A 27,130-nucleotide genomic window follows, 5' to 3' on the forward strand; every position below is an offset into this window, starting at 1 on the left:
TGTTAGGTAACACCCTTGTGGCCTGATCTGTCTGTGGTGTTAAAATGGCAGGGCTTAACCCATGATATGCAGAACTGAAGCTGACGGCCACCTTTGACTCAACCCTCTTGGCAGCCACTTCGTCATTGTGGGTGAGAAGATTGTATTCGTTTTGCGAGATCTAGAGGAACATCCTTTGCATGCTTGACTCTGCTCACCTGGAACATCAGATTTTTTAAAATCTTTGTGACACAATCAGGAAGTCCTTCTCATCTGGACAAGTCTTGTAAACTGTAAAAGCAATTGTATGATCCAACTCAGGAAATACTCAGACTTTGACACAATGCTCAGTCTAGCACAAGTTGGCCTATGTATCAATTCTCATCTCTGTTTAAAGCTGACTCTTAAGCAAACAAAGCTATTAATATTGTTCATACTTGTAGTTAGGGATTTGAACAAACCTCCATAACCTCAAGGATTGAACTTTGGCCTGTAGCCCACCATTACGCAACGTTTACGCTACTGATGCGATACCTCAAATTGTTCGACTAGTTGAGGAGAGGTGTGAAAACACTTTTCTAAGTAATCAGATTTATGATTGTTGTCAGGCGGATGATAAAATGTGTGAAAAAAAAGGAAAAAAAACATCCCTTAGACCGTATCTAGGGATCAGAATATTAAAGAGACTTGAGGATGTGCTAAAAAGTATAAATCCCATAATTTTTTTTTTTTTTTTTTTTCCATAGAATTAATTTTTTAGGATAACTTATAAACCTCTACAGACAGACCTTCCGTGAGCTCCGAGGTTGTTTATTGATGGTAAATTGGTTATTTCACGTTATTTCAACTTAATTTTTAAAAAAGACGTCAGGGTTTTTCTGTAGTCAAAAATGGTCTTCGGTGGTGACTAGTGTCGATACAATCAAATATCGATATATCGCAATACTTTTTTTCATGATATTGTAGCGATAATTTAGATCCATATATCGATATTTATATTAAACTATTTATTCATATCATGCAAACACAACAAACTTGGCACACTGTAACTTCCAAATCAATTTAATGAGGCCACCAAGAGACAAAAACTTGATGTTTCTATCTGCATACTTTATAACTGAAATATACCCAAATAAATTGAAATTGATCAAATTATGATATCGTGATGTATTGCAAATCGAATCGTGTCATGTGTATTGCAATTAGAGGGAGCCGATAATGGATTTTACCAATGCTGATAACTATGTTGGTGGTAAAAGTCGATAACCGATAATTGGCCAATAGTTTTTTTTAAATTGATTTATAGAATGATCAAAGATTTCTTAGTCTTTTCTTACTAGGGCGAGCACAGAAATTGAGGCTACAAGAGTTCAAAATGAATAAAATCCTAAAAGCATTTTATTGTGTAACCAAAAATTCAATAATAATCAGAAAAATTAAGATTTGGTGCATAATGTGGGACTTTTAACTATAAAATAAAATACACCGGGGACTTTTATTTTAAAAATGACAAAAACTTGTCTCTGTTACAATGCTTTACGTGTATGTATTTAACTAAGCTTTATAGCCTATATATTCATCATATATTTATTCGTGCTGTCAGAATTAACGTGTTAATTTTCTTCATGGCAATTAACGCATTTACCATTTAATACAGCATAAACCAGTATAAACACTTGTTGGGAGGGTGGAACCTTTGTAATGTGTCCACCCAGAGTCATTACAGTGACAGACACACCACAACAGTGCTTCCCTGTCAGTGATAAAATGATTGAGAAGGGACCTCTTAGCGCTATTATTTGATGTACAAAACAAGCCCAGAAGGGACTTGTGATAGAAATCAAGTATTTTCATCCTATGTAAGGCGCATTTAAATGACCACAGAAGCACGTCAATCTTAACTATCACTCCGCTTTTCCCATGGAGTTCATGGAGACGCTTGACGCTGACGTTGACGCTCTGATGCGAATCATAGCCACAGTCTACCGGCAGATTAGTATTTTAGATGGATAGTTTAAGAGTTTTAATGCCCATTGCAATGAATACTAAACCTATGGGGACTAAAGGCATCTTTACACAGTAAATGTGGCACAGAAGCTGCATCTAAAGTGGCAGTTAGAAGTATTTTCACAGAGCAGGAATAAATGCATTTACAAAGCAGTTGCAAATGCATAAATATTGTTATGAGATTAATATTTTAAATGTAAAATTATGAGAATATAGAAATATGATTTTTTTTTTTAATTCAATGCAGAATATTTGAATGTGCTATGTGAAATTAAACTAAACACCATAATTCTATAATTTATTTTTTTATAAAATCTACATTAACGTAAGAACAGAAATGAGGAGCCACCCATGGTCTTACATATGCTTATGGCATTGCACTGTGAATATAAGGGCAAGTACATAAAGGAGGTTTAAAGTCTGGACCTCCAAGAATTAACAAATAATGGACAAAAGTTTTCCTGCTGTCCAATATACACTGATCAGCCACAACATTAAAACCACTGTCAGGTGAAGTGTATAACATTTATTATCTCGTTACAATGGCACCTGTCAAGGGGTGGGATATATTAGGCAGCAAGTGAACAGTCAGTTCTTGAATTTCATGTTTTGGAAGCAGGAAAAATGGGCAAGCATAAGGAGCTGAGTGACTTTGACAAGGGCCAAATTGTGATGGCTAGATGACTGGGTCAGAGCATCTCCAAAATGGCAGGTCTTGTGGGGTGTTCCCGGTATGCAGTGGTTGGTGGGCTACAGGCCAAAATCCCTTAAAGTGGTCCAAGGAAGGACAACCGGTGAATCTGCGACAGGGTCTTGGACGCCCAAGGCTCGTTGCGTGTGGGGAGCGAAGGCTAGCCTGTCTGGTCTGATCCCTCAGAAGAGCTACTGTAGCACAAATTGCTGAAACACTTAATGATGGCCATGATAGAAAGATTTCAGAACACACAGTGCATTGCAGGTTGCTGCGTAGACGCAGACCGGTCAGAGTGTCCATGCTGACCCCTGTCCACCGCCGAAAGCACTTACAATGGGCATGTGAGCATCAGAACTGGACCATGGAGCAATGGAAGGTGGCCTGGTCTGATGAATCACGTTTTCTTTCAGAACATGTTGACAGCCAGGTCCGTGTGTGTCGCTTAACTGGGGAAGAGATGGCTGCAGGATACACCTTGGGAAGAAGGCAGGCCGGCGGAGGCAGTGTGATGCTCTGTGCAATGATCTGCTGGGAAACCTTGGGTCCTGGCATTCATGTGGATGTTACTTTGACACATACCACATATCCAAAGACTGTTGCAGACACGTACACCCCTTCATGGCAACAGTATTCCCTGATGGCAGTGGCCTCTTTCAGCAGGATAATGCGCCCTGCCACACTACAAAAATTGTTCAGGAATGGTTTGAGGAACATGATAAAGAGTTCATGATGTTGACTTGGCCTCCAAATTCCCAAGATCTTAATCCGATTGAGCATCTATGGGATGTGCTGGACCAACGAGTCCGATCAACGGAGGCCCTACTTCGCAATTTACAGGACTGAAAGGATCTGCTGCTAACGTCTTGGTGCCAGATACCACAGGACACCTTCAGAGGTCTTATGGAGTCCATGCCTTAATGGGTCAGAGCTGTTTTGGCGGCACAAGGGGGACCTACACGATATTAGGCAGGTGGTTTTAATGTTGTGGCTGATCGGTGTATGTTCTGTTTGAATGATGTTTGATATTAGGAAATAATCTGGCCTTGTTTGCCTTCAGATATTCCTAAAGATTACTTAAATTATTAAGAGCCTGATGAAAGGAATACAATATCGGTTATGGAGTAGGAAACAAACATTTTCACTGGCACAGTTCCAACTCAGTCAAGCGTTCTACTCATGGGAACAGTCAGAATAGTATAACTAGACCTGCTCAGTTTATTTTTGAAAAATATTTTGCTGAAAATTATTTATTAGAACTAGTAGCCTAAACACATTTAGAAACTTAAAGTATTCACTTTAAGTGTTGTGATTCACCTCAGAGCTGGTTGGTTTGGTTCGGTTCATGGCTTAGAACTCTTATGAAAGATTTTATGAAATCCCTATAGAAAAAATGAATGGGAGAAAAATACTTCCTTTCTAGTTTGGCTTGTATTGCCACCGTGTTTTGTAGGGTTGGTAATTGACTCCTATGTCTTTCTTGGTCTGCACCCTATGGACGGCCATTACATCTGACGATTCGTCTTCAGCTGGCCCCGTGAGGATAGTCACCACACTCCCAGCTGGCCAAAGCGTGGCATGAATAAACATGTTTTTCACTCCGGTCGAAACAATCCAATACACTGCTGTTATTGAATGCAGTGGTTCAGAATATAGCTGCAGAAGTTGGAGTTATTGGCTCCGCAGTGTAGCTTAGTTCAAATGGGTCAAGTCAGTGTTATTTGTGTTATGCTTTTCACAGTACATACAATTGTAAAGCAGCTTTATAGAAAATAGGGCCTTAATGTATCCAGTGTGCAAGCCAATTAAATAAAATATTAAATTAAATAAATTGTTGGAAAGACAATGATAAAATTGTAATTTAATCTTTAAAGGCCATCATAGAACAACTGGAGTGATGCAGGCAGCATAATTTTAAGTCCATGACTTAATGATACGCATGTTGCAACTGGCTTGCAGTTGAGTAACATCATGGTTTAAATCTGCTTAGTAATACTCAAACACATAAATAAAACTTTGTATATGTTGTTAAGACTTCAGGCTTTCTTGCTTTTGTAATTCTTTCATTTACATTTATGCATTTAGCAGACGCTTTTATCCAAAGTGACTTACAGTGCACTTTTTACAAGGACATTCCCCCCGGAGCAACCTGGAGTTAAGTGCCTTGCTCAAGGACACAATGGTGTTGGCTGTGGGGATCGAACCAGCAATACCACCTATGTGCTTTAGCCCACTAAGCCACCACCACAATTAACCCAGTGTGTATCAGTACACATTGGAAGCAACAAAATTGTGTAGGTAGTAATTTGAGTGTTACCAACTTTGATGCCTTTAAGTCTTTTTTTTTATTTCATAACAACAAACCCTGTTGAATTAGGCTATTTATGAAGGCATGAATGCTACATAGATGTAAGGAACTCCTGATGCCATCCTTTTCCCATGGAGCCATGCGAGCCACATGCCAGCTGTTTTGGCAACAAGCATCTATTTCCTAACAAGAACAAGTGGCTTGTGTATGACTAAAGTAGTCACCCAGTGTGAAAACATGGCAACTTTCCTATGTTCAGTGAATCGCATTGAGCTAAGGAGTTAAGCTGACTGTCAATGCAATGAAATGGTCTTGTGTCCAGTTTTTGTCCATTCTTTGTAATTTAGCGCACTTTCACTCTGCTGATTTGAACTTTGTTCAAGTATACTTCATTTTTTTCCCCCCCATTTTTTACATCCACTGTGCCTACTTTTTCAGTTATTTGGACAGCATTGACTATGCTAAAGGAGTATCGAAAAAACAGTTGTAATTCTTTTGCACACCAAACATTCAACATTTTGAATCGAAATAATGGATTCCTTATGAGCCATTCTCACCTGGAGCAAACATTGGTGCTAAATCATGTGGCAACTAGGGGTGTAACGGTTCTCAGTAAAAAAACAAACCGTACGGTTCGCCACCCACGATCTGGGAAGCATTGGCACCGCGGTTCACCAAGTTTATTGACGCATCTGGAGCACAAGGTTTTGTGAAGAAAATAAAGCGTCAACTAGCCACGCACAGTTACAACCTCCGCTAATGCACCTGAATGGATCTGTAAATGGATATGCTCCGCCTGTGTTTCATTTGGGTCAACTTGATGACATCACTGTTCTGCAAGCATTGTGTGTAGTTGAAAATGGCAAGTGGAGAAAAGAGCCACTGATAGAGAAGCCCCCTGCCTTATTCAGGTCTCCTGTCTGGAAACATTTTCTTTTTGCAGTCTACTACAACAAGCGACGGTCAAAAACGTTTACAAAACATGCACTGTTTGCAGACATCGCTCGACACGAGGGCCGTATATTGGTAGTACATCGACATATGATCATTTACACCGAAATCATTGGGGAAAGATAGAGCGCGGCGCGCAGAGCCGCAGATGAGCAAAACTGCACACACTCGTGTGACCATTAGGATCGTAGGTCCGTTCGAACAGCAGCGAAGCACCACCCACTCAACCGTCAATCAGCTGCTGCACTAAAACAAGAGCTTTAAAATGTACGTTACTTGCGGCTTTGCTCTAAACATCATGTTTGTGCTTAGATTAAATGTAAATATAACAGGTAGACACAATTTTTTCGCTCTTATTTTGCGCTTTATTATCATGCAGTAAAACACTGACGCATTAATTGATGTATGTTGTCATTAAAAATTGAGACTTTTGAGACTTTCCCCTCAAAATCTGAACACAAGTGGTCAAAAGAGATGTAAATGGCTATAGATATGTCTCGCCTGTTCGGATCGGATTGCCCAAAACACATTTTAATACCAGGTGTAAACAGGTCCAAGAACAGGTCCTTGAGTCCTTCAAGGTTTTTGGCTTAAATGGATTACATTTGCTTGTCGATGGACATCCAGTGACTGTGCAAAAGTCTTGGCTGACTACATTTCTAACTGTCAGTATGTAACTGATAGGTTTGGTGACCTACTTTCAATAGCCCTGTCCAGTGCTCATTTTCATTGATGATTATATCTGTGACTGCACGAAAAATTGACCAGCAGCTGGTTCGAGGGCCAGCCTCATTTTAAGAGAAATGTTTAGAATAACTTCAGGTTTGCTTCTTTGATCACTTCAGCATTTGTTAGGCCTAATTCATTTTGTGAAAGTGACAGAAATTGCTTTTTAATGCAAGAATTGCTTGGAAGAGGGATGGTTCACTTAGAGTGAAAATGATGACAGAATTTTCATCCCCTTAAATGTTTAGTCATGTTGCCTCTAGTTTTATTTGCTGGATGTGAACTTATTTGGTTCATCGAATAACTTTCATTGTCGAGACCACTGTGCCGGTTATTTTGCCAGCAACAAAGGGGTGGACACTTCCATCTCATCTCTGAAAGACTTGTGTTTTGGAATGCACACAGCCCATCCCCCACTGGCAAACATGCACATCTGTGTGGCCGCATTCGCTGCCAGTCAGTCTCTCAAGAGGTTAAAAAAAGTCTCGGCTACGTCCAACAACCAGTTTGAACTGGTTTTTAGGGAAATACTTTGTGTTCCATGGAATCTTGGGATGGGTCATGTGGAGTGATGTCACAGCAGAGGAGAGCAGGCCTGGCTGTTGAGTCAGCTCTCCTGCTATCAGATGACTGATATCATATGTAAGACAGGTAGGTCATTATAGGCAGGGCTGTCATAGACAAGTCGTAACGTTAATGAACCCAAATTATAGATTTGTTTCCCTTAGCTGTTGGCTGCATGCATATTTTAAACTTCAGTTGAAGCTTTCCTGGCTGATGTTTTGAATGACAGCCTGTAATATTCCAGGATAGAGCATTAATTCTCTCTGGGGTTCTGCTATGTGCGATTTGTATTTCCTGTTTGTGGGGTTTACCACAAACTTCTTGACACCGTGTATGCATGCGTGCAACTCCACAGTTTTCTTTGCATCTGCAAAAACTTTATACTGTATACCTTCGTAGATTTGCATAATGCATCTCTTGAGTTCGCTTGTACAGGAATTATCAGATATTAGTTGCCAATATGGACGGCGATGGTACTTTCCAGTAAAATGTCATGTGTCGAGCAATCTTGGAACAAGTGTTTCTAAGAAGTAGTATAGTATTAATGATAGAATGATATACAGTACTGTGCAAAAGTTTTAGGCACTTGTGAAAAACTTTCAAAGTGAGGATTTCTTAAAAAAATAATGACAAATAGTTTTCATTAATCAATTAACATCATACAAAATCCAGTAAACAGAAAAAGAGCTAAATCAATATTTGGTGTGAACAATTTTGCCTTCAAAACAGCACCAATTCTCCTACTTGCACCTGGACACAGTTTTTCTTGGTTGTGTTGGCAGATAGGATGTTCCAAGTTTCTTGGAGAATTATCCACAGTTCTTTTAATTTAGGCTCTCTCAATCACTTCTGTCTCTTCGTGTAATCCCAGACTGACCTGATGTTCAGTGGGGGGGCTCTGTGAGGGCCATGCCATCTGTTCTAGGGCTCCCTGTTCTTCTATTCTATTTGCAAAAGGAATGTTTGGGAGTATAAAATGTATATTTCCTATTGACACTAAAGTAGCAGATATAAATAACCATCTTAAAACAAATGTTTTTTTGAAACATCTTATGTGCCTAAGACTTTTGCACAGTACTGTATATATGGGCCAAGCTGACTAATAACAGTTCCAGCTTGGCCAATAGAGCGCAACAGTGCCCGCCTACTTTTTCAGCCACCTTGGTTGTGAGAGTATTTTTCCCCCCCATTCATTTTTTACATAGGGATTTCATATAAACCTTCATAAAAGCATTCTAAGCCATGAATTAAACCAACCAACTCTGAGGTGAATCACAATATTACAAACTTTTGATTTGAAGACTACAACCCCTGGAGTCACGAGTTTGAATCCAGAACATGCTGTGTGACTCCAGCCAGGTCTCCTAAGCAACCAAATTGGCCTGGTTGCTAGGGAGGGTAGAGCCACATGGGTCACTATAATGTGGTTCGCTCTCGGTGGGGCACGTGGTGAGTTGTGCGTGGATGCCGCGGAGAATAGCATGAAGCCTCCACACGTGTTATGTCTACGCGGTAATTTGCTCAACAAGCCATGTGATAAGATGCATGGATTGACGGTCTCAGACGCGGAGGCAACTAAGATTCGTCCTCCGCCACCCGGAATGAGGCGAGTCACTACGCCACCATGAGGACTTAGAGCGCATTGGGAATTCCAAATTGGGGAGAAAAAGGGGAGGAAAAAAAAGGGAATGAACTACAATCCCATGAAGCCTTGTGAATGATGTAATCAAATTAAAAATGATTGAAAGACTTTTAAAGTATTGATTTGTAAGTATAGAAACTAACCTATTAAGTTTATTGCAAAATTTTCAGATATCTACAAATATAAAAGTAGTTTGAGAGTAGGGTTGGGTATCGCCTAGCACCTCACGAAACGATACGCATTGCGATACGCATGTAACAATTCGATTTATTGCAATACATCACAATATCATAATTTGGTTCAATTACTAATCAATTCCAATTCATTTGGAGATATTTAAGTTATACTGATGTCTGATTAAGAGCATGTAGCTCATAACATCACGTTTTTGTCTCTTGGTGAGCTCATTAAATTGATTTGGAAGTTACAGTGTGCCAACTTTGTGTTTACATGATATTAATAAACAAATAGTTTAATATAAATATTGATACATGGATCTGAAGTAAAGATGTAATATGAGAATCGCATTATATTGATGTTTGTATCGACACTATTATCGGCCGATATTAGCCTTTCACAGATAAATCGGTATCGGCGTGTATGTTTTCCGATATGCGTAGATATGAAAACCTTTTTTCTCAAACATATAATACAGAAAACAATGCTTGGGGTGATTTAGAATTGGTGTCATAACGTAGTTTATCCATCAGAGCATGCTCTGACTCCAATGTTTAGAGAGCTGAGCTGATGGTGGTTCTGCAGACAGTGCAGTGTTAAGCTGTGTCTTCATGGTAAGTTGCTAACTAGTTTGTGAATACATACTGGAAAGTTAATAAACAATGACCCCATCGTTTTCCCTTTTCAATATAACTAATATAACGTTAACCCTGTCCCTGACAACCATGTCACTCATGTTTATCACATCTGTTAGCTATGTTATCCAGCTATAGTTTGTCAGTGCAGTCAGTAATGTAGCAGATTGAAAGGTAAACATCAGAGCATCTATTTGCAGCTCAGCAGACAACGGTGCGGTGGTGGATTGTGTCTGTTGAGTGTTGATTTCATGATATGTTGTTACCTAGTTGGTGAGACACAATGCTGGAAAGTAAATAAACAACGTCCATCTTTTACTCTGTGACAACGAGCTTATAACTAACTAGTTAACCACGTAGCTACTTTCATACCTTGTCAGCTGATTGGAAGCTAATGTGTAAACATGTATTCACCAAACTTTTGTTCAAGATTCGCAGTTTGGTACCCCCTTCAACCGAACAATTCCAGTCATTGCATTTACAAAATGTAATATTTAAATTTCCACTGTTGAATGTTTCCCCTGAACTTGTATAGCAGAATCCAGTGTAACACTGCTGCCGCTGTTTATCTCTTGACTTGGCAGGTGTAAATGCCAAGAAGCTGTGCTGCTTGTTTTACAACCTGCCCCTAACTGACTGGCCATATTAAAATAGTCAGCAATTGACTGATACTAAACAGTACTGATGTTTATTTAGCTATTTACTTTATTTGAATTTATTCTTTATTTGATACTGAACATACAGTACTGATTTTTATTTAGCTATAATTGTATTCTTTATTTAAATAGTCAGCAGCTGACTGATACTAAACATACAGTACTGATGTTTATTTAGCTATTTATTGTGTTTTTATTTATTTTCTCAATGTTCATTTCTAGAATTGGTTGACAATGTATAATAATAATGTCAAATATTCTTTGATAAAAATATTTGTATAAGAAAGCAGCCTTCTGTGTACCTTTGCATAGTCATATCAGTGCAAAATCGTGCACAATCTGTTTTCATTCCAGCTCAATTTATTTTTATTGGCCACCATATCGGTAATCGGTGAATTTCCCCCCTCTAAAATCGGTATCGGTCTCGGTCTAAAAAATGCTGTATCGGTCAGGCTCTAATCGACACCGCGCTCTTTTGAGAGTGTAGGGAGACGACTCTGTTGCGTCATTCGCAGTGCATCAATTAAGTGTCTGGTCATTGCTGGGCTCTTTTGTTGCGGTTTGTTTGCCGAGATTCTCTGATTGGTGTATTTTCCACCTCAGGATCATGGGAAGTGTAGTTATTCACCACAAATTACGCTATTAAATGTAAGTTGAACTAACATGGACTGGCGGCTTGAACAGAAGCACATACCATTGATTAACAACCTCGGAGCTCATGGTAGGTCTGTCTTTAAAAGTTTATAATTTATCATTGAAAATAAATTTCGGAACCAGACAGTTGTGCTCTGTTAACACAAGTATTAATGCCTTGTTTAAATTCCAACTTTGTTAATGGATAATAAACCATTTCTGATTTCAATGGTTTGAAGGAGTTTCCTAAAGATGGTTGAAAGTTTAATTTTGTGCACATCTGTATCAGCATTGTATTGTCCATCAGCCAGTCAGACTTCAACCTCTAAATCGTATAGTCTGTTAGGCAGTACTTATATTGTTTGAATATGAATATACTTGGCTCATTTAGTGATGTTCTTTTACAGGTGAGAAGATGTCGGAAGACGCTGTGCGTCAGACGCGCAGTCAAAAGCGGGCGCTGGAGCGAGATGCCCCCGCCATGAACCCCAACGTAAAAAGGGTCAAACTGGAAAGTGTGGATGCACTGAAGACCAAAAGCGAACAGGCCAACAAGGTGGCCAACATCCTGAGGGCCGGGGAGGTAAAGGCTACCATCAAGGTAGAGGTGCAGACCAGTGACGAGCCTGTGGACATGAGCACGTCTAAGAGGTAGGCCACATGCCTTAAAATCAATGTTTTAGTTCACTAGAAAGAACCTTGCTTGTCGAGATTTCCTGGGGTCATTAATGAAAGAGCTAGCTAACACGAATGTTGATCGTGGGTAGTGGCGACCTGTGAACTGCAGAATTACAGAGATCTAACTCCTGCCATTTCACATTTGTGCTGTTATTGAGGGCACTTAACCTCAAGTTGCTCCACTGAGACCTACTAGAGGATCTTAATATAAAGCCTCTGCTAAATGCAAAGTAAACAAAGGATGACATGACTACAGAGTTGCACCATTCAGCTTAGGTTAAGTCTGTTATTCTAAAGAGTTGCCTGGAGGGGCTTTAGCTTTGCTGTTTTTAAAAAACGTTGATCCTAAATGCCATGAATTTGTTCCAGCGTTAAGTGACAAATCGGACGTATAAAGACAGAAACTGACATGAAAACATTCTTATAGAAACGGCAAGTGTACAGACTTAATTTTACTTGATTGTGTAAATGGGTGACCAGGTTTACATGCATAAGTATATTAAGATGATTTAATTATTAATAAAGTGGTAAGCATTTAGGGTTTTTGTGTACACATATGGTTTATTTTATGCTTTGTTATATAAATTGTTTGTAGAAACATTTAGGAAATAATTGTACATTAAGATAAATCTACGCACATCCTTGTAGCCTAAATAAAAGGCCCTTTTTTTTTTTTTTCTCTTTTATATAAATACACATAAGGTTTGCATGTGGTTTATTTTACATATTACTTGTAATATGAAAAATGTAGGAAATTATTGTACAATGATGTTTAGGATGATTCTACACACATCTTTATAAATGAGGCCCCTGGTCTTGTACGTTTCTACGCATTAAGTTTATTTTATGCATTACATTTTAGAAATCGTTCGTAGGAACATTCCGAAAAATTATCATACATTAAAAGGATAGTTCCCTATTAAACTTCTATCAGAATTTACTCACCCTCATGCCATCCTAGATGTGTAAGACTTTCTTCTTCAGAACACAAATGAATATTTTTATAAACGAATATCTCGCTGCATGTAGTCAATACAGTGCAATTGAATGGTGGCCAGCACTTTAAAGCTCCAAAAAGCACAAAGTCTCCAGTGGTTAAATTAATATCTTCTAAAAGGATACAATTGCTTTGTGTAGGGTTGGGCGATATGACCAAAATCTTATATCACAATATTGGTAATTTTATATCATGAAAACGATATATATCATGATATAGTAAATTTATTTGGAAAATCAAGAGAAACTTTTTAATATATGAAAACCATTTTGTACTGCCTATTTTTGTATAATCCAGTCAGTGAATTTAATACTTCCAAATACTTGTATAATTTTCTCTTTATTTGGAACTTGACAATAGTCCAAGTAATAAAAAAAAGTAAATATATAAAATAAATAAATAAATTAAATAAACACTTCTTGCAAAAAAAAAAAAAAATTGACCGATTTAATACATTTACATGTATTCATTTAGCAGGTGCTTTTATTCAAAGTGACTTACATAATGAAGAAACATTCTCAGCAGCCTGCGGAGTGCATTTTTTTTGGCTTCCATAGTCTTTGTGTGCTTCATTTCAGGAGGCACAACAGATTGCTTGTATTACGAATGATTATCGTCATGCAACACAGTTTGTAGGTTACATTTGTTCTGCTCTGTGTTGGCTTTTGTGAACCTACACCACAGATGTCACACCTGTTTTAAAAACAAGCTCCTCTTCATTTTCTTGACTTGTTTGGGAGTTGTCCTGTTCTGTGGAGAAGTTTTTCAGGGTTTTTCCTGAGTCAGTAATGATTGAGTAGCGTGAGTGACCCCATACTTTGTTCTCGTGTATATCGGGAAGCCTGCTGGACTAATGCGTGCATGTGCTCCAGAGATAGCATGCGCGACACGCACATGAAACACATATGTGCGTGTCAGATGAGGAGCATATTAAGCGCTTATGAAGTGCCAGACTTGAGATGAATGTCATTAAATTTGCTTTGGTGGCTGCCTTTTTTTTATTTTTTTATTTATGCTGTAAAAACTCAGTTCATGTTTCTTAAATTCTCTGTCTCATGTGAAGCCCTGCCTACTGATAAATAAGCCCACACTGCACACTTATATTTACATATCGCAATATACACAATATAGCAAAACTGGTATCGATTGACACTATATCATCGCTACGATATATATCGTCATATCGCTCAGCCCTAGCTTTGGGGAAGAAACGGATCAATATTTAAGTCCTTTTTTTACTTTTTAATGTTCACTTCCGGTTGCTCTCCAATGCGTTTTCATGAGAGGACCGAGTTCATTCAGCCTCTCACGTGCGCAAGATATTTGTTACGCCACCCCCCCCCCCCCATTGGTCTAGGGATATGAGGGAACGTTAACATAAAAATGAAATGTTTCCAGGTTCTTTACCCTAGACAGGATAGTCATTCAATGGCCCACATGACTCCACATGCCGAAGTGTCCTTGGGCAAGACACTGAACCCCAAGTTGCTCCCAATGGCAGGCTAGCGCCTTGCATGGCAGCTCTGCCGTCATTGGTGGGTGGGTGGGTGGGTGGGTGGGTGTGTGTGTGTGTGTGTGTGTGTGTGTGTGTGTGTGTGTGTGTGTGTGTGTGTGTGTGAATGGGTGAATGTGTCACAGTGTAAAGCACTTTGGAACCACTAAGGTTAAAAAAAGCGCTATATAAGTGCAAAGAAAAAAAATGGTTAAGTACATAGCCACCTTATATAAAGTAGGTCCTGCTTTCCTTTCAACACTATTGTATGGATAATAGTGGCAAAAGTTAAACTAGTCAAGTTCTGGTCCCTGTTTATTTGTCAGCTACGTGAAAATCGTATGTCAGTTTGTTCAAATCCCCAACTCTCCAAATAAGCAATAGTAAAAGTGCTTCTTGCTAAAACCAGCACCACTTGCAATAGAAAATGTGCTGTGCAAATGGCAACCAAAGTATTTTGAAATGTCTAAATGGTGAACTTATAGCATGATAATCTGAAGGTGGCAATTCCCACTGACTTGTGATCGTAATTTGAATGGAACATACAAACAAAGGTAGTCACGAACTACAAGAGCCAAGCTCATGATAAAGTGAAGAGGACAAAGGAGGTGGCCTGATGCCATGTGGGGTGGGGGAGGGGCAGAAAGTTGAGTGAAAGATGTCACACTCTGCAAACACGACCATCGTACACTGAACTTTTCCCAAAGAGCATACTCAAGATTGTGCTTGCTCAGCATTTCAGTTATCCCTCAGGTCCCATAGCCCACTCAGAATTTAAAAGCGTTTTCTGTCACACCTGAACCCTGTCTGACTTTGCCAAACAAGGTCTATGTTACAAACTGGTTTCAGCCAGCCGTTGCCATGGTTTCCACACTTGCAGGAACAGTTAAAGAAAAGGGAGGGTGTGAGTCATGTGACCAGAGGGAAATTCTTGCATCATGTGATCTTATTAGTGCTGGATCATACACAGGAAGTGATATAGGTCATGTCTAAGTTATGGTTAGAGTTTAGTTGTAGTTTTGACACAAATACTGACTCAGCACTCCATAAGATAAGCATAACAGGTTCTCCCATGAGGAATTCACATTACCTCTCAGTGGTTCCAGAAAATGTGGACACTGTATTTGGGGATGGATTTAATTGTCTCACTTGCTTTTAAGGAACACTCAGTGAATCTGGAAAGTGACAGCTAAGTGTTTTTCAGGGATATGTGGTGTTTCTTACTCTTTTTATAAGTGTCAATTTACTAGAAAGGATCATGCATTTGGAGAGTTTACTAGACCCCTCTTCGTCATCCCATCTTTAGTGCTGCATGAGGAATAGATGCTCAATCTTTGGAGCCATCCTTCTGTTCTAAGTGTTTGTCCTGGATTATGGGAGTTTAGGGTTATGTTGTCTTGTTGCCAAGGCAAGCATTACTAATACTATTCCTCAAACTTGGGATATAAGAAAAACCCTAACCCCAAGTATTAAAGTCCCTATGATATTAAATTAAAAGTTTTGGGGCTTTTAGTCCACATATTAGCTTAGTATAGGGCAACTGAATGCTATATTCTTTAATTTAGCTGGCTATACCAAAGTCCATTTCAAGGCAAGTCAGCCCACTTAGCGGCCATCTTTGGAATGCTCTCAGGCAGCTATTTTCTGTGTAAACAAGTGACATAAGAGTACAGCTCCTATCTACTTGAAAGGGGGAAAGAATGTAATCTCCAGAACAGTTGGTCAAGATTACAATCAAAGAACATATTTCATTCAGCAGTCAAATCTGACAACAATGGTATCATAAATTGTGCTTTACCTCAGGTCACACTTAAAACTCTATTTTTCATGCTGGTTCAGGTAATGTGCATGCACATTCTCGAGTTTATTGACAGGCAATCTCTATCTAAAAGCTGATTGGCTCTTTTACCTGATAGGCAGTATTTCCTTTTCTACAACCGTTGGGCACTCCATTTTCACCCATTAATTTTAATAGAAGTGGTCCGTCTCTGCTAAATAAGCATAAAACATGCATAAAACTATGGTAAACTCGCTCTTTAGAACTGTTACTGATGGCCAGACAAAAACTGCATGTGTTAATTTAATCATTTCGTCAGCAGCCAATAAGACTGTAGTACTGAACTCAGTTTAACACATTTTACCATGTTTAAACCTATTCCACAAAAATGTGCAGATTTTTCAACAAAATCAGTGTAGAAAATGCCAAAAAGTCAGATCCTGTCTGGGCCTAAACTAATCTAAACACACTGATTCATCATTGCACTCACGCGTACAATGGACATGTCTCTGACTCATGACTGGTTACATTGCTCAATGCTGCAAAAAAAAAACAAAAAAAACATCTAAAAAAGAAAATGTAGGCAATACCGGAGTATACCTAAAAAGAATTCTGTAATTTACACTTCACAATAGGTTAATTGTGGTAGCCGTGATGGTAATATGGTAATTTTTTTTAATTAATTGTGCAGCCCTTGCATATGAAAGCTATTTGATTCTCAATACCTATTTAGGTACTACAAAAAATACTAATTTGATTAAACATTGTTTGAAGTTCTCAAGTAATTATTCAAGACAATTAAACCGTCAGTAATAAAGAACGAAGAAACAAAAAACATGCAATTGAACAAATCAAAAGAATAGAACAAAGATACCAATTAAGAAAACAGTGCTTAAAGTTTTTAAGTGTAGTATCAAGTATTTGAGTAAACATTCAGAGATTGAAAGTTATGAAATATAACCTACTTAGGCCATGTCCACAACATGTTTTCATTTGAAAACGCATCTTTTTCTCTACATTTTGGCCTTCCATCCACACTGAGATGTCGTTTTTGACTGCAAAAACTGAGGTTTTTGAAAACGCTCTCCACACTCATGTGATCCATTCAGCCCAAAACAGTCAAGATGGCGGCCCATGTCGTAGCACCATTGTGGTGCCTGCTATTCACTTTAATAGCGTGGTTAAAGATAAATGTTACAACTTGGGAATGGGAATTGCTGTCCGGTGATGGAACACGAGGACAATTGTTTCTCAGACTGTACGTGAAACGGGAATTTTTTTCCCCCGCATGCGCAGTAAGAGGATTCGTGAGTTTTCATATGTTTCAGTGAGGACGAGCAACTTCTGGAAAACGCTTAAACGGCAGTGTGGATGGAGTGTTTTTCGAAAATGAAAATGCCACTTTCAAATATATCCAGATTAATGTGGGCGTAGCCTTAAATTACTGGTCTTCGCTGTATGATTTTAATACATGAATACTTTTTAAATCTACTAAAGTTATCCAAAGTTATCACTTTTTATTGATGTTTGATTTATATTAACGACATACTAGATAGCAGCAGGTCAGTTGGACTTAGTGGTCGAACAATATTTTTTTTTATGACCGATGCCAATATCCAGAGAGCATGGTGGCCGATAGGCCGATACAATGCTGATATATAACACAATTTAATATAGTAAATGTCAAACATAAAATTGCAAAAAACAAAAACAAAAAAATACAGTCCTTGAAGTTGCACCAGAGACTATTTAGCAGAAACGGGCCACTTCTGTTAAAATGAATGGGAGAAATTAGAATGCCCAACTGCAACCAACTGGAAATGGATGTAGATAGGAATTTACCTTTTGATATCGCCTGTCAATCTACTCTAGAACGCGCATGCGCATTAGCTATAATAGCTGGGAAAATTTTGTTTTTAAGCATAATCTTAGGTAAAAATCACCATTTATGATACCAGTGTTGTCAGATTTTACTGCTGATTTCAAATATGTTCTTTGATCGTACTCTTGAGCAACCGTTTTGGAGATATCGGTCTTTCCCCATTCAAGTAGATAGGAGCTGCACTGTAATGACTGGAAATAGCCTTCCAAGAGCGTTCTGAAAATGGCAGACAGTGGACTGACTTGCTAGAAAGACTTTGGTTGCAGTCACGCGCTCATGCGGATCCAGCGCGATCAGCAATCTCCTGACAGTTTAAACGGCCTGGATCGCCTGCTTGGATTGTCATGATTTGTGAATCAGAGGAACTTTGGATCCTGATGTTTTGATTCTGGCTGTTAGAATTTGTGCTTTAGAGGTAGATATTAGATGAGCACTCGACGGGAAGAAAACGCTGGATTTTCGTAAGGTTCGTGAATAACATTGGTTTAAACGAGATATCTGCATGTTTGCAAACGGTATATAATGGAAGTTTTATTGATATTTGCCTTTTATTATTAGAAAGGATAGTTACAAGTGTCATGGAACTGCTAAGGAGAGGCTGATAGAATGCGTGCTTTAGAAGTAAATAAATGAGCGCTCCACAGGATTTTCTGCTGAAGTTGTGTGAGGTTGGTTTATTACATCTATTTAAACGAGATATGTGCATATTAGCAGACGGTACATATGATATTAGTTTTATTGATATTTGCCTTTTTATCATTACACAAGACAGTTAAAAGTTACAGGGAACTATTGAGGAGACAAGACAGTTAAAAGTTACTGGGAACTGTTGAGGAAAGAGAGGGAGAATAAAACAGGCGAGCATATTAACATTATGAGCTCAAACACGTCTGTCATATGCGGACCATTTAAATGAGACTCTATTGCACACCTGATCTATTATTGTACTAACACGATGGCACATAACAACAAAACAAACCATGACTGGTCTAGAAACCACTCTGAAGACCCTCACAACCACATAACTAACAATGCAAAAGTCTAGTCCAGTAGCTACAACTGCTCCCAAGCAACTGGTTTCACTCATTTTAACTAACATATTAACATGGATCATCAAAAATAACTTGTTTATCCAATGTAAACATTAAATTGCAATTATGTAATAAACCAACTTTGTGCACGTAGATGACCGTGTATGTCAGCCACCACCGAAGATCATTTTTGACCCAGGAAAAAACCCTCGGTCAGCACTTTTACTATGACATGCCTAATAAGTGACCAGACTTCCTATCTGCCCTCTCCCACACTACCATTGCAGACCAGTACAGAGGCTGCCATGTCACGCATAAAAGACTGCGTCTTTGTTGATATGTGAGTGCCATGCCTTCAGTGAAAGTTGAGGACAGAGTACACTCAATAGCCTGGCCTCTAGCCATCCCATCCCCCTCCTACAGTCCTTCACTTAGGAGGGGCCACAGACCCAAAGCTACTGTCCTTAAGTCAACTTGACACCAATATCATCTGGTGGAACGGCTTATAGAGTTTAAACCATAAAAGCTGGTCAAGAATACATTTCCCATCCATTTTCTTTCTCACTGGAACTGGGCATGAAATAAGGCTTGCAGGGGTCTTTAATATAGTCGATGAGAGCAACGAGACCCAGTCTCCTTCTGTACATGTAAATGGATCTTCTGACCACAGTTAAGCTACTTTTGCAGCTGCTTGAGCTACTCAAGTTACTGGTCTTATTACGACCTCTTGTGGGCAGTGCAGAAACTACATTTTTAGTCTTGGTGGAGAGTATTTATAAATGAAATGTGTAATCTTTGCACCATTAGTGTCACTAAATGGAATTGCAAAAATAATGGCTTTTCAAACGGTTTCCCAAAATCCATCTGTCTTCCATTATTTGGACAGACAAATTGGTTGGAGTCCTGTCCCAAACTCAAGCCAATTGTTTGAGCCAATGTTGATGTATCAGGCTTAGTTTTATACTTCTGGTTGTTGTTTTTTTGTTTTTGTTTTTTTCATATAAAGCTAGGATAGGAGAAAGTATTTTAACATCAGAAAATTGCTTTTTGAAGGAAACAAATTTTAAAGTGTGTCATGGAAATGTTAGTGCATTTTCATACTTGACTGATTTTTTTTCCCCTGTTTGTCTTTCTCAGTGACATAAAGAAAGAGAGACCTCCGACACCAGATGATGTCATTGTTCTGTCAGACAATGAGCCTTCTAGTCCTTGCATGAATGGGGTCAGCCACAGTTTTAAGAAGATGGATACTGAGATGCTAATGGTAATATCGATTCTAGGACATTGTCTACATTTACAATTAAATAGCAATCCAATTTGCAAGATCATTTGCACTTGATATGACAAGGTAATTCGAGTCAAGTTTTATGCTCCGACTTTAAACATCAAATGAAGGTGTACTGTTTGGTTGTTAACTTGACTTTCCTCTCTTTGGTGTGTGCAGAAGAGCTGCCCATCCGAGCGTGAGCGCATCATCAAGCAGCTGCAAGAAGAACTGCGTCTGCAGGAGGCCAAACTAGTCCTGCTGAAGAAACTTCGGCAAAGTCAGACCCAAAAAGATGCCATACAAAAGGTAACTGAAAAAGGAGTTCTCACATGTGTGGAAGTGGCCAAACTTCTACACATTCCCCACCATTTCTACACATTCCATTTGTTAGCTATTTTAACTATGAGGAAAGTATAGTAATTGCAGCTCTGTTTAACACATTCCACTATGCTTAAATCCATTCCATAGCTTTCCCCCCCCAAAACTAGCACAGAAATATTGAATCTGGGCCTAGTCATAACCAACAGGCTGTTAGACGCTACATAACACATCAAATAGCTTCAACTAATAACATTTTCTGAACTTTTTTGTAAAATCAGCCATGTTTACAAACAAACTAACCTTGTACTTTCATTTTTGTACAGATTCTCACATAATTTCTCACATCTCTCTTTCTTTTCTTTCTCAGTCAACCAATTCTGTAACTGCTCCTCCACCTCTTGTCAGAGGCAGCATCTCATCCACTAAAGGACCCCTTCAGGTCACTTATGTTTAGTCTTACTCTCAAACTGGCTCTGTCAGTTACTGAGCTGTAAAGGCTTAAATATGTGTGTTGTGTTTAGGTCTCCAACCGAAACTCAGGGACAGTCATTCCTCCTCCTTTGGTTCGAGGTGGAGTGCAGGGCTGCAAGCATGGCTCCCATAATGCAGTAGTTATGCCACCCTTAGTCAGAGGCTCACAGGTATGTACAGCAACAACTTAAGTAAACTTAATTCACTTTTAAGACCAAATGAAATGTGGTTTTACTGATTTGTTTCAGTCTGTCAAAATGAAACTTTAATAATTTTGAAATGAATGGGTGATCGGCTGAAAAATCGCTCCTTTTTAGATATCATTTACATTTTACATTTACATTTATGCATTTGGCAGACACTTTTATCCAAAGCGACTTACAGTGCCCTTATTACAGGGACAATCCCCCAGGAGCAACCTGGAGTTAAGTGCCTTGCTCAAGGACACAATGGTGGTGGCTGTGGGAATTGAACCAACAACCTTTTGCTTACCAGTTCAGTGCTTTAGTCCACTACGCCACCACCACACAGTTATCAGCATCGGTATAATTTATTGAAAAACCCATATCGGTTGACCACTAAAATGAATCCATTTTCATTTGTGCTGTAGCCCATCGCAGTGACCCCACAGCAAATTGCTACACTGAGGCAGCGTCAGCAACAGCAGTCTGGTTCAGGTCCTCCTCCTCTTCTGCTGGGCCCACGGACCTCTGTTCCCAGCGTGCAGGTGCAGGGTCAGAGGATCATCCAGCAGGGCTTGATCCGTGTAACCAATGCCAGCGTCCTTGTCCCACAGGTCACTTTCATTTACTGTCTTTATAGCAGTAGATTTCTAGTAAAAGCTTCGAACCATTATAAGCTACAAAAATGTAAGTAGGTTAGCAGAGAATTTCGCCGAAAGCTCATCAGAATGTGAACAGCCATAATTTACAAAATCATATTCACTCAACACTTTACATGCTCATTTTTGGCTAAACAAATTTATTATGGCTAATACTCATCTCAGTTTAATATGGAGCCTCTTAGAGGACAGGACGGGATTTTTTTTTTTTTTTTTCTGAAATAGTTTTGTTCCCTCGCAATAGGTTTTGCGTTCCCTCGCAATAGGTTTTGCGTTCCCTCGCAATAAGGTTTTGCGTACACTCGCAATAAGATTTGCATGCATCCGCAATAGTTTGCATTCCCTCGCAATAAGTTTTGCGTTCCCTCGCAATATTTGTGTTGCCTCGCAATAGTTTGCATTCCCTTGCAATAGTTTTCCATGCCTTTGCAATCTATTTACCGTTGGTTTTACTACAGTTACCATATTTTAACCATGATATTCGTAGTGAAACCATAATGATAATACAGAAAAAGGAAAACTATGTTCATAAAAATCGTAATTTTGTTTTTGTGTTTTACTACACAATACCATAGTTTAACTATGGTTTTACTATAGTACTTTTGTAGACTGTAGTAATCATAGTTTTTGGCAAAAATAATGTTTTTATTGTAATATTGTAGTAACCATGACTGTTGTAGGCTAGTTTTCATTTTCCTGTATTATTACTATGGTTTTACTACAAATATCAAGGTTAGAATATGTTTACTATTGTAAAACCATGGTAAATTTATTGTGAGGTAACACAAACTGTTGCAAGGAACAGAAAACTTATTGCAAGGGCACTCATTTTACCATTTTAAAATCCATTTTCCCCACAAATTGTGCAAAAATGTGAGCAGATTATGTGCAGTCCAATTATAAGCTACTATCAGGAAATTTTCTGGAATAAAAAATTTCTTTTCTTGACTAGCTTAATTCATTATTTAAATATTGTGTATTTTTCATGCGTAAGACATGAAAATGATCAATATGTGCAATTGTCTTTATGAGAGTGTTTACTTAAATGTGTATAGAAAATGTCTTAATGTCATGTTCTCCCATGTCCAGGCATCTTCAACTGGTTTGAAAACTTCCCAATCTGGTCTGGGCACCAGCACCTCCACTGTCAATACCAATGACTCTCCTGCCAGCCGTCAGGCTGCTGCGAAGCTTGCATTACGAAAACAGTTGGAGAAAACCCTCCTTGAGATCCCACCACCTAAACCACCAGCACCAGCGCTTAATTTCCTGCCCTCTGCAGCCAATAATGAGTTCATTTACCTGGTGGGGCTGGAGAAGGTTGTCCAGAACCTTCTAGATACACTGGCTAAAAGTGAGTACAACCTAGTAGAGCATGCTGTCTCGCCGAAAGCTTTGGTTGAACAGAAATTGTGCCATTACTTTTCTGTAAAAGTGATCAGTTTGTTAATTTTTGCCTGTTGGACAATAAAACAGGCAAAAAAGATTCTATAGACTTGCATTAAATTACACAAGCCTGAATATCATTGAGATTTGGGGATGGGCTTTTTTGACTTGGGCTATTAAGTAACCACCTACTGTAGCACTGCAAAAATATTGTCATGAACCATTCGGCTTGCAAGTTTTGTAGAAAAGCATGTACTATTTTAAATCACTTGTTAACCTTCCAGGTAAGCAGCCACAGGCTGAGTCTGTGTCCACCCCGGCACCCAAGGAACCTTTCACGTGTGCCCAGTGCCAAACAGACTTCACCTCTCGCTGGAGACAAGAAAAGAGCAACGGATCCATCCTGTGTGAGCAGTGCATGAGCTCCAACCAGAAGAAAGCACTGAAAGCGGAGCATACCAGCCGTCTGAAGGCTGCCTTTGTCAAAGCCCTGCAGCAGGAGCAGGAGATCGAGCAACGCATTATGCAGCAGGCCGCCTCGCCTGTCTCCAAGTCCACCACCACCTCATCCTCACCGGTGATTAAATCAGAACACATGCTGGTGTCGCAGCAGTATAAGCAAGTTCGCACATCTCTGACCCAGCAGCAGAGCAACAGGGGAACATCGGTCGGTCGCTACCACACGACCACCATCAAGCAGGTACTGGATACTCTTAGAATGGCTGTTTATAACTAGGGATGTGCGCTACAACTAATTTGACTATCGTTTAAAAGGAAGTTTTGTAACCGACTAGTTGACAAGTCTAAAGAGAAACCAACCTTCAGAAAACAGTAAAAAAAAAAATAATTTTTTATACAACCCTTTTAAAATACTTAATCTTCTAAATCCAATGCTAAATTCCACTGAAAAGGGGCATTTATTTGCAACGTGCTCGCCTTGAATTATGATCATTGTACATTAAATATAGAACATGACACGCATTCACTGAATCAACATTAGCGAAAATTTAACAGACATTTTTATTGAAAACAATTGAATGAATAGTGCAGGATCAATGGAACAACCCTAAAAGCCTGTTCTAAACAGAAATCACCAAGTAAAAGTTACTTAACGTATTAAAACAGTCTGGACATTGTTGAAAATAATTAACAGGTAGACTAAGCCAAATGTATTATAATCATGATGTGCACACAGAATAAAAGATCGTCGGCAACTCGTTGAAAATAGCCTTAATCAGCAAATTAAAAAAATGGCTTACCTAGCCTAAAACAGTTATTTTCTAGGCTACTTACTCAAAAGCATACATTTTTTGATGAGTAAAATTAACACGTCGACATGGTCCGGTGAAAGACGGGACTTGACTCACCTGAGGCAGCTATCCTGCGCTTGAAAAAGCTTGCTCAGCGGAAAAATTACGTACAAGCATGCGCAGATTTAAAGAAGACTCAAATGTGAAAACCTCACACTTTCAAACATTTGGAAAGCCGATTCCCGCACCACCGAAGTGATTTTATTGCCACTTTGCTGAGTTTACTTGTCTAGTGAGAGAACATTTTCCAGCGTGCTGTGAGTGAGAGAGGGAAGAAGCACGTGCAGCCTGATGTGAAATTAAATTCTGTATCTGCTCCAGATATCCTATTTTTTAAATAATATTTGTATTATTAATTCTATTTAAAATATGTAACATTAGTATGATTAGTAATTTAAGTGCAACCTCTGTAAAAATATATATTTTAAATATATATATATATATATATATATATATATATATATAAACTAAACGTAAATGTGTAAAAATCATGATCAGTTTAATGGGGAAATATTAACTGACTAGTAATTCCAGTGTCGACTAGCAGCATCAGAACCGTTTAGTCGACTAGTCTCGCACATCGCTATTTATAACCAAGCATGACTTTATCCTGAGCATAAATGCAGCTTTTCCTGCATTGTCAAGGCCAGGGTTATGTTTGGTTTTCCACAGCAAGATGCAATATCACAAATCACTCAAGTTATCACTTTCAATCGGTCTAGCAACTTAGTACGTTAAGAACGTTTCTCTTTCCTACTCTTACAAGTTCGTCTGAAATCGGAATTTGTAGCTTGGCTTCGTCCAGCACTTTAATTGGACCACAATTGGCTTCTGAATTTTGCACAGGCTCTGAAAGTCAGAGGCGACGTGCGTATTTGTTCTCCTTCCTTCCAATATTCGATTGCGCATTGCGTCAGAGCAAACGCGAGCATTAGCGTAAACGCAACAGTTTAATTTAAGTGTTTTTGTTGTCTTAATTAAAAATATTACTCTCCTGAATCATTCTTTGACCACTAAACTTCCCTTTCTCCTCTCAGAACCAAGGGCAGCTGTCGCACAGCATACAGCAGGCTGTGAACGCGAGCGCACGCGGGGTGAGCCACAGCTTCTCCACATCCTCTCAGCTCCAGAATGCCGTCACGGCCGCCACACTGGTCAGCAGGCCAGGTAAGCATGCCATGAGGGCAGGGGACAAGGGCACCAGCAGCAGCAACCCCACCACGAATACCTGGAGGAAACAGAACAGTGGGACCACAGGTAGATGATGCCATTTAAAATACCAACAAATGAAATTTCTGTCCCTACGTGTCTCTTCTCTTCCTGTGTCCGCACACCTATAGAGAGAGACAGACAGACACAATGGATGGATGAATGGATGGATCAGAAAGAGTGATGTATAGATCAGATGGATGGATAGAACAGAAAGAGGGATGGATGGATATATAGATAGTTGGATAGAAAAGAGAGCGAGATTGGATGGATGGATGAAGATGGATATATAGATAGATGGATGGTTAGATGTATGGATAGATAGACAGTCAGTCAGTCAATGAATGAAGATTCAGACCCCTTCATTTTTTTTTTCTCCACATTTTGTTGTGTTGCAGCCTTATGCTAAAATGCTTTAAATTATTTTTTTTACATCAATCTACACTCCATTCCCCATAATGACCCATCAAAAACCAGATGTTTGATAACTTTGCAAATTTTATTGAAAGAAAAACTGATATCACATTGACATAAGTATTCAGACCCTTAACTTAGTTGAAGCAACTTTGGCAGCGATTACAGCCACAAGTCTTTTTGGGTATGATGTGACAAACCTGGATTTGGGGATTTTCTGCCATCTCTGCAGATCCTCTCAAGCTCTGTCAGGTTGGGCCATTGGTGGACAGCCATTTTCAGGTCTTTCCAGATATGATCGATTGGGTTCAAGTCCAGGCCCTGACTGGGCCACTCAAAGACATTCACAGAGTTGTCCCTAACACACTCTTGCGTTGTCTTGGCTGTGTGCTTCGGGTCATTGTCCTGTTGGAAGGTGAACCTTTGGCCCAGTCTGAGGTCCAGAGGGTTCTTGACCAGGTTTTCATTAAGGATATCTCTTTGTTTTGCTGCGTTCAGCTTTCCTTCAACCCTGACCAGTCCCCCATTCCCTGCCGCTGAAAAACACCCCCACAGCATGATTCTACCACCACCATGCTTCACCATTGGGATGGCGCCGTTGATGAGCGGTGCCTGGTTTCCTCCAGACATGACGCTTGGAATTGAGGCCAAACAGTTCAATCTTTGTTTCATCAGACCAGAGAATCTTGTTTCTCACAGTTTCTGAGGGTCCGTCAGGTGCTTTTTTTATGTGTCTTCACTGAGGAGAGGCTTACGTCTGGCCACTCTGCCATAAAGCCCAGATAGGTGGAGTGTTGCAGTGATGGTTGTCCATCTGCAAGTTTCTCCCATCTCCACACATGATCTCTGGAGCTCAACCAGAATGACCATTGGGTTCTTGGTCATCTCCCTTACAAGGCCCTTCTCCCCCCAGTTGCTCAGTTTGGCCGGGCCGAAAATTTTTTTGTAGCCTTCCCCAGATCTGTGCCTCGACACAATCCTGTCTCTGGGCTCTTTAGGCCGTTCTTTTAACCTCATGGCTTGGTTTTTGCTCTGATATGCATTTTCAACTGTAAGACCTAATATAGACAGGTGTGTGCCTTTCC

The 27,130-nt window shown here is 39.4% G+C and overlaps 1 protein-coding gene across 4 annotated transcripts in view; it reads left to right on the forward strand.

Annotated features, from left to right (window-relative positions):
- The window catches only part of gatad2ab (GATA zinc finger domain containing 2Ab), a 58,051-nt gene that overhangs the window by 28,379 nt on the left and 2,542 nt on the right, over positions 1–27,130 (forward strand). For 3 of the 4 annotated variants that reach the window (XM_051694018.1, XM_051694021.1, XM_051694020.1), the window contains 9 exons: positions 11,377–11,620; positions 19,964–20,090; positions 20,271–20,399; positions 20,782–20,853; positions 20,936–21,055; positions 21,496–21,681; positions 22,816–23,080; positions 23,397–23,812; positions 25,460–25,679. In XM_051694018.1, coding sequence (XP_051549978.1) covers positions 11,377–11,620; positions 19,964–20,090; positions 20,271–20,399; positions 20,782–20,853; positions 20,936–21,055; positions 21,496–21,681; positions 22,816–23,080; positions 23,397–23,812; positions 25,460–25,679 — 1,779 coding nt within the window. The remainder of the gene's footprint in view (positions 1–11,376; positions 11,621–19,963; positions 20,091–20,270; positions 20,400–20,781; positions 20,854–20,935; positions 21,056–21,495; positions 21,682–22,815; positions 23,081–23,396; positions 23,813–25,459; positions 25,680–27,130) is intronic. The other variant, XM_051694019.1, reaches the window with a different exon arrangement.

Source organism: Myxocyprinus asiaticus, chromosome 49, assembly GCF_019703515.2.
Source record: "Myxocyprinus asiaticus isolate MX2 ecotype Aquarium Trade chromosome 49, UBuf_Myxa_2, whole genome shotgun sequence".
NCBI classification, from domain to species: Eukaryota; Metazoa; Chordata; class Actinopteri; order Cypriniformes; family Catostomidae; genus Myxocyprinus; species Myxocyprinus asiaticus.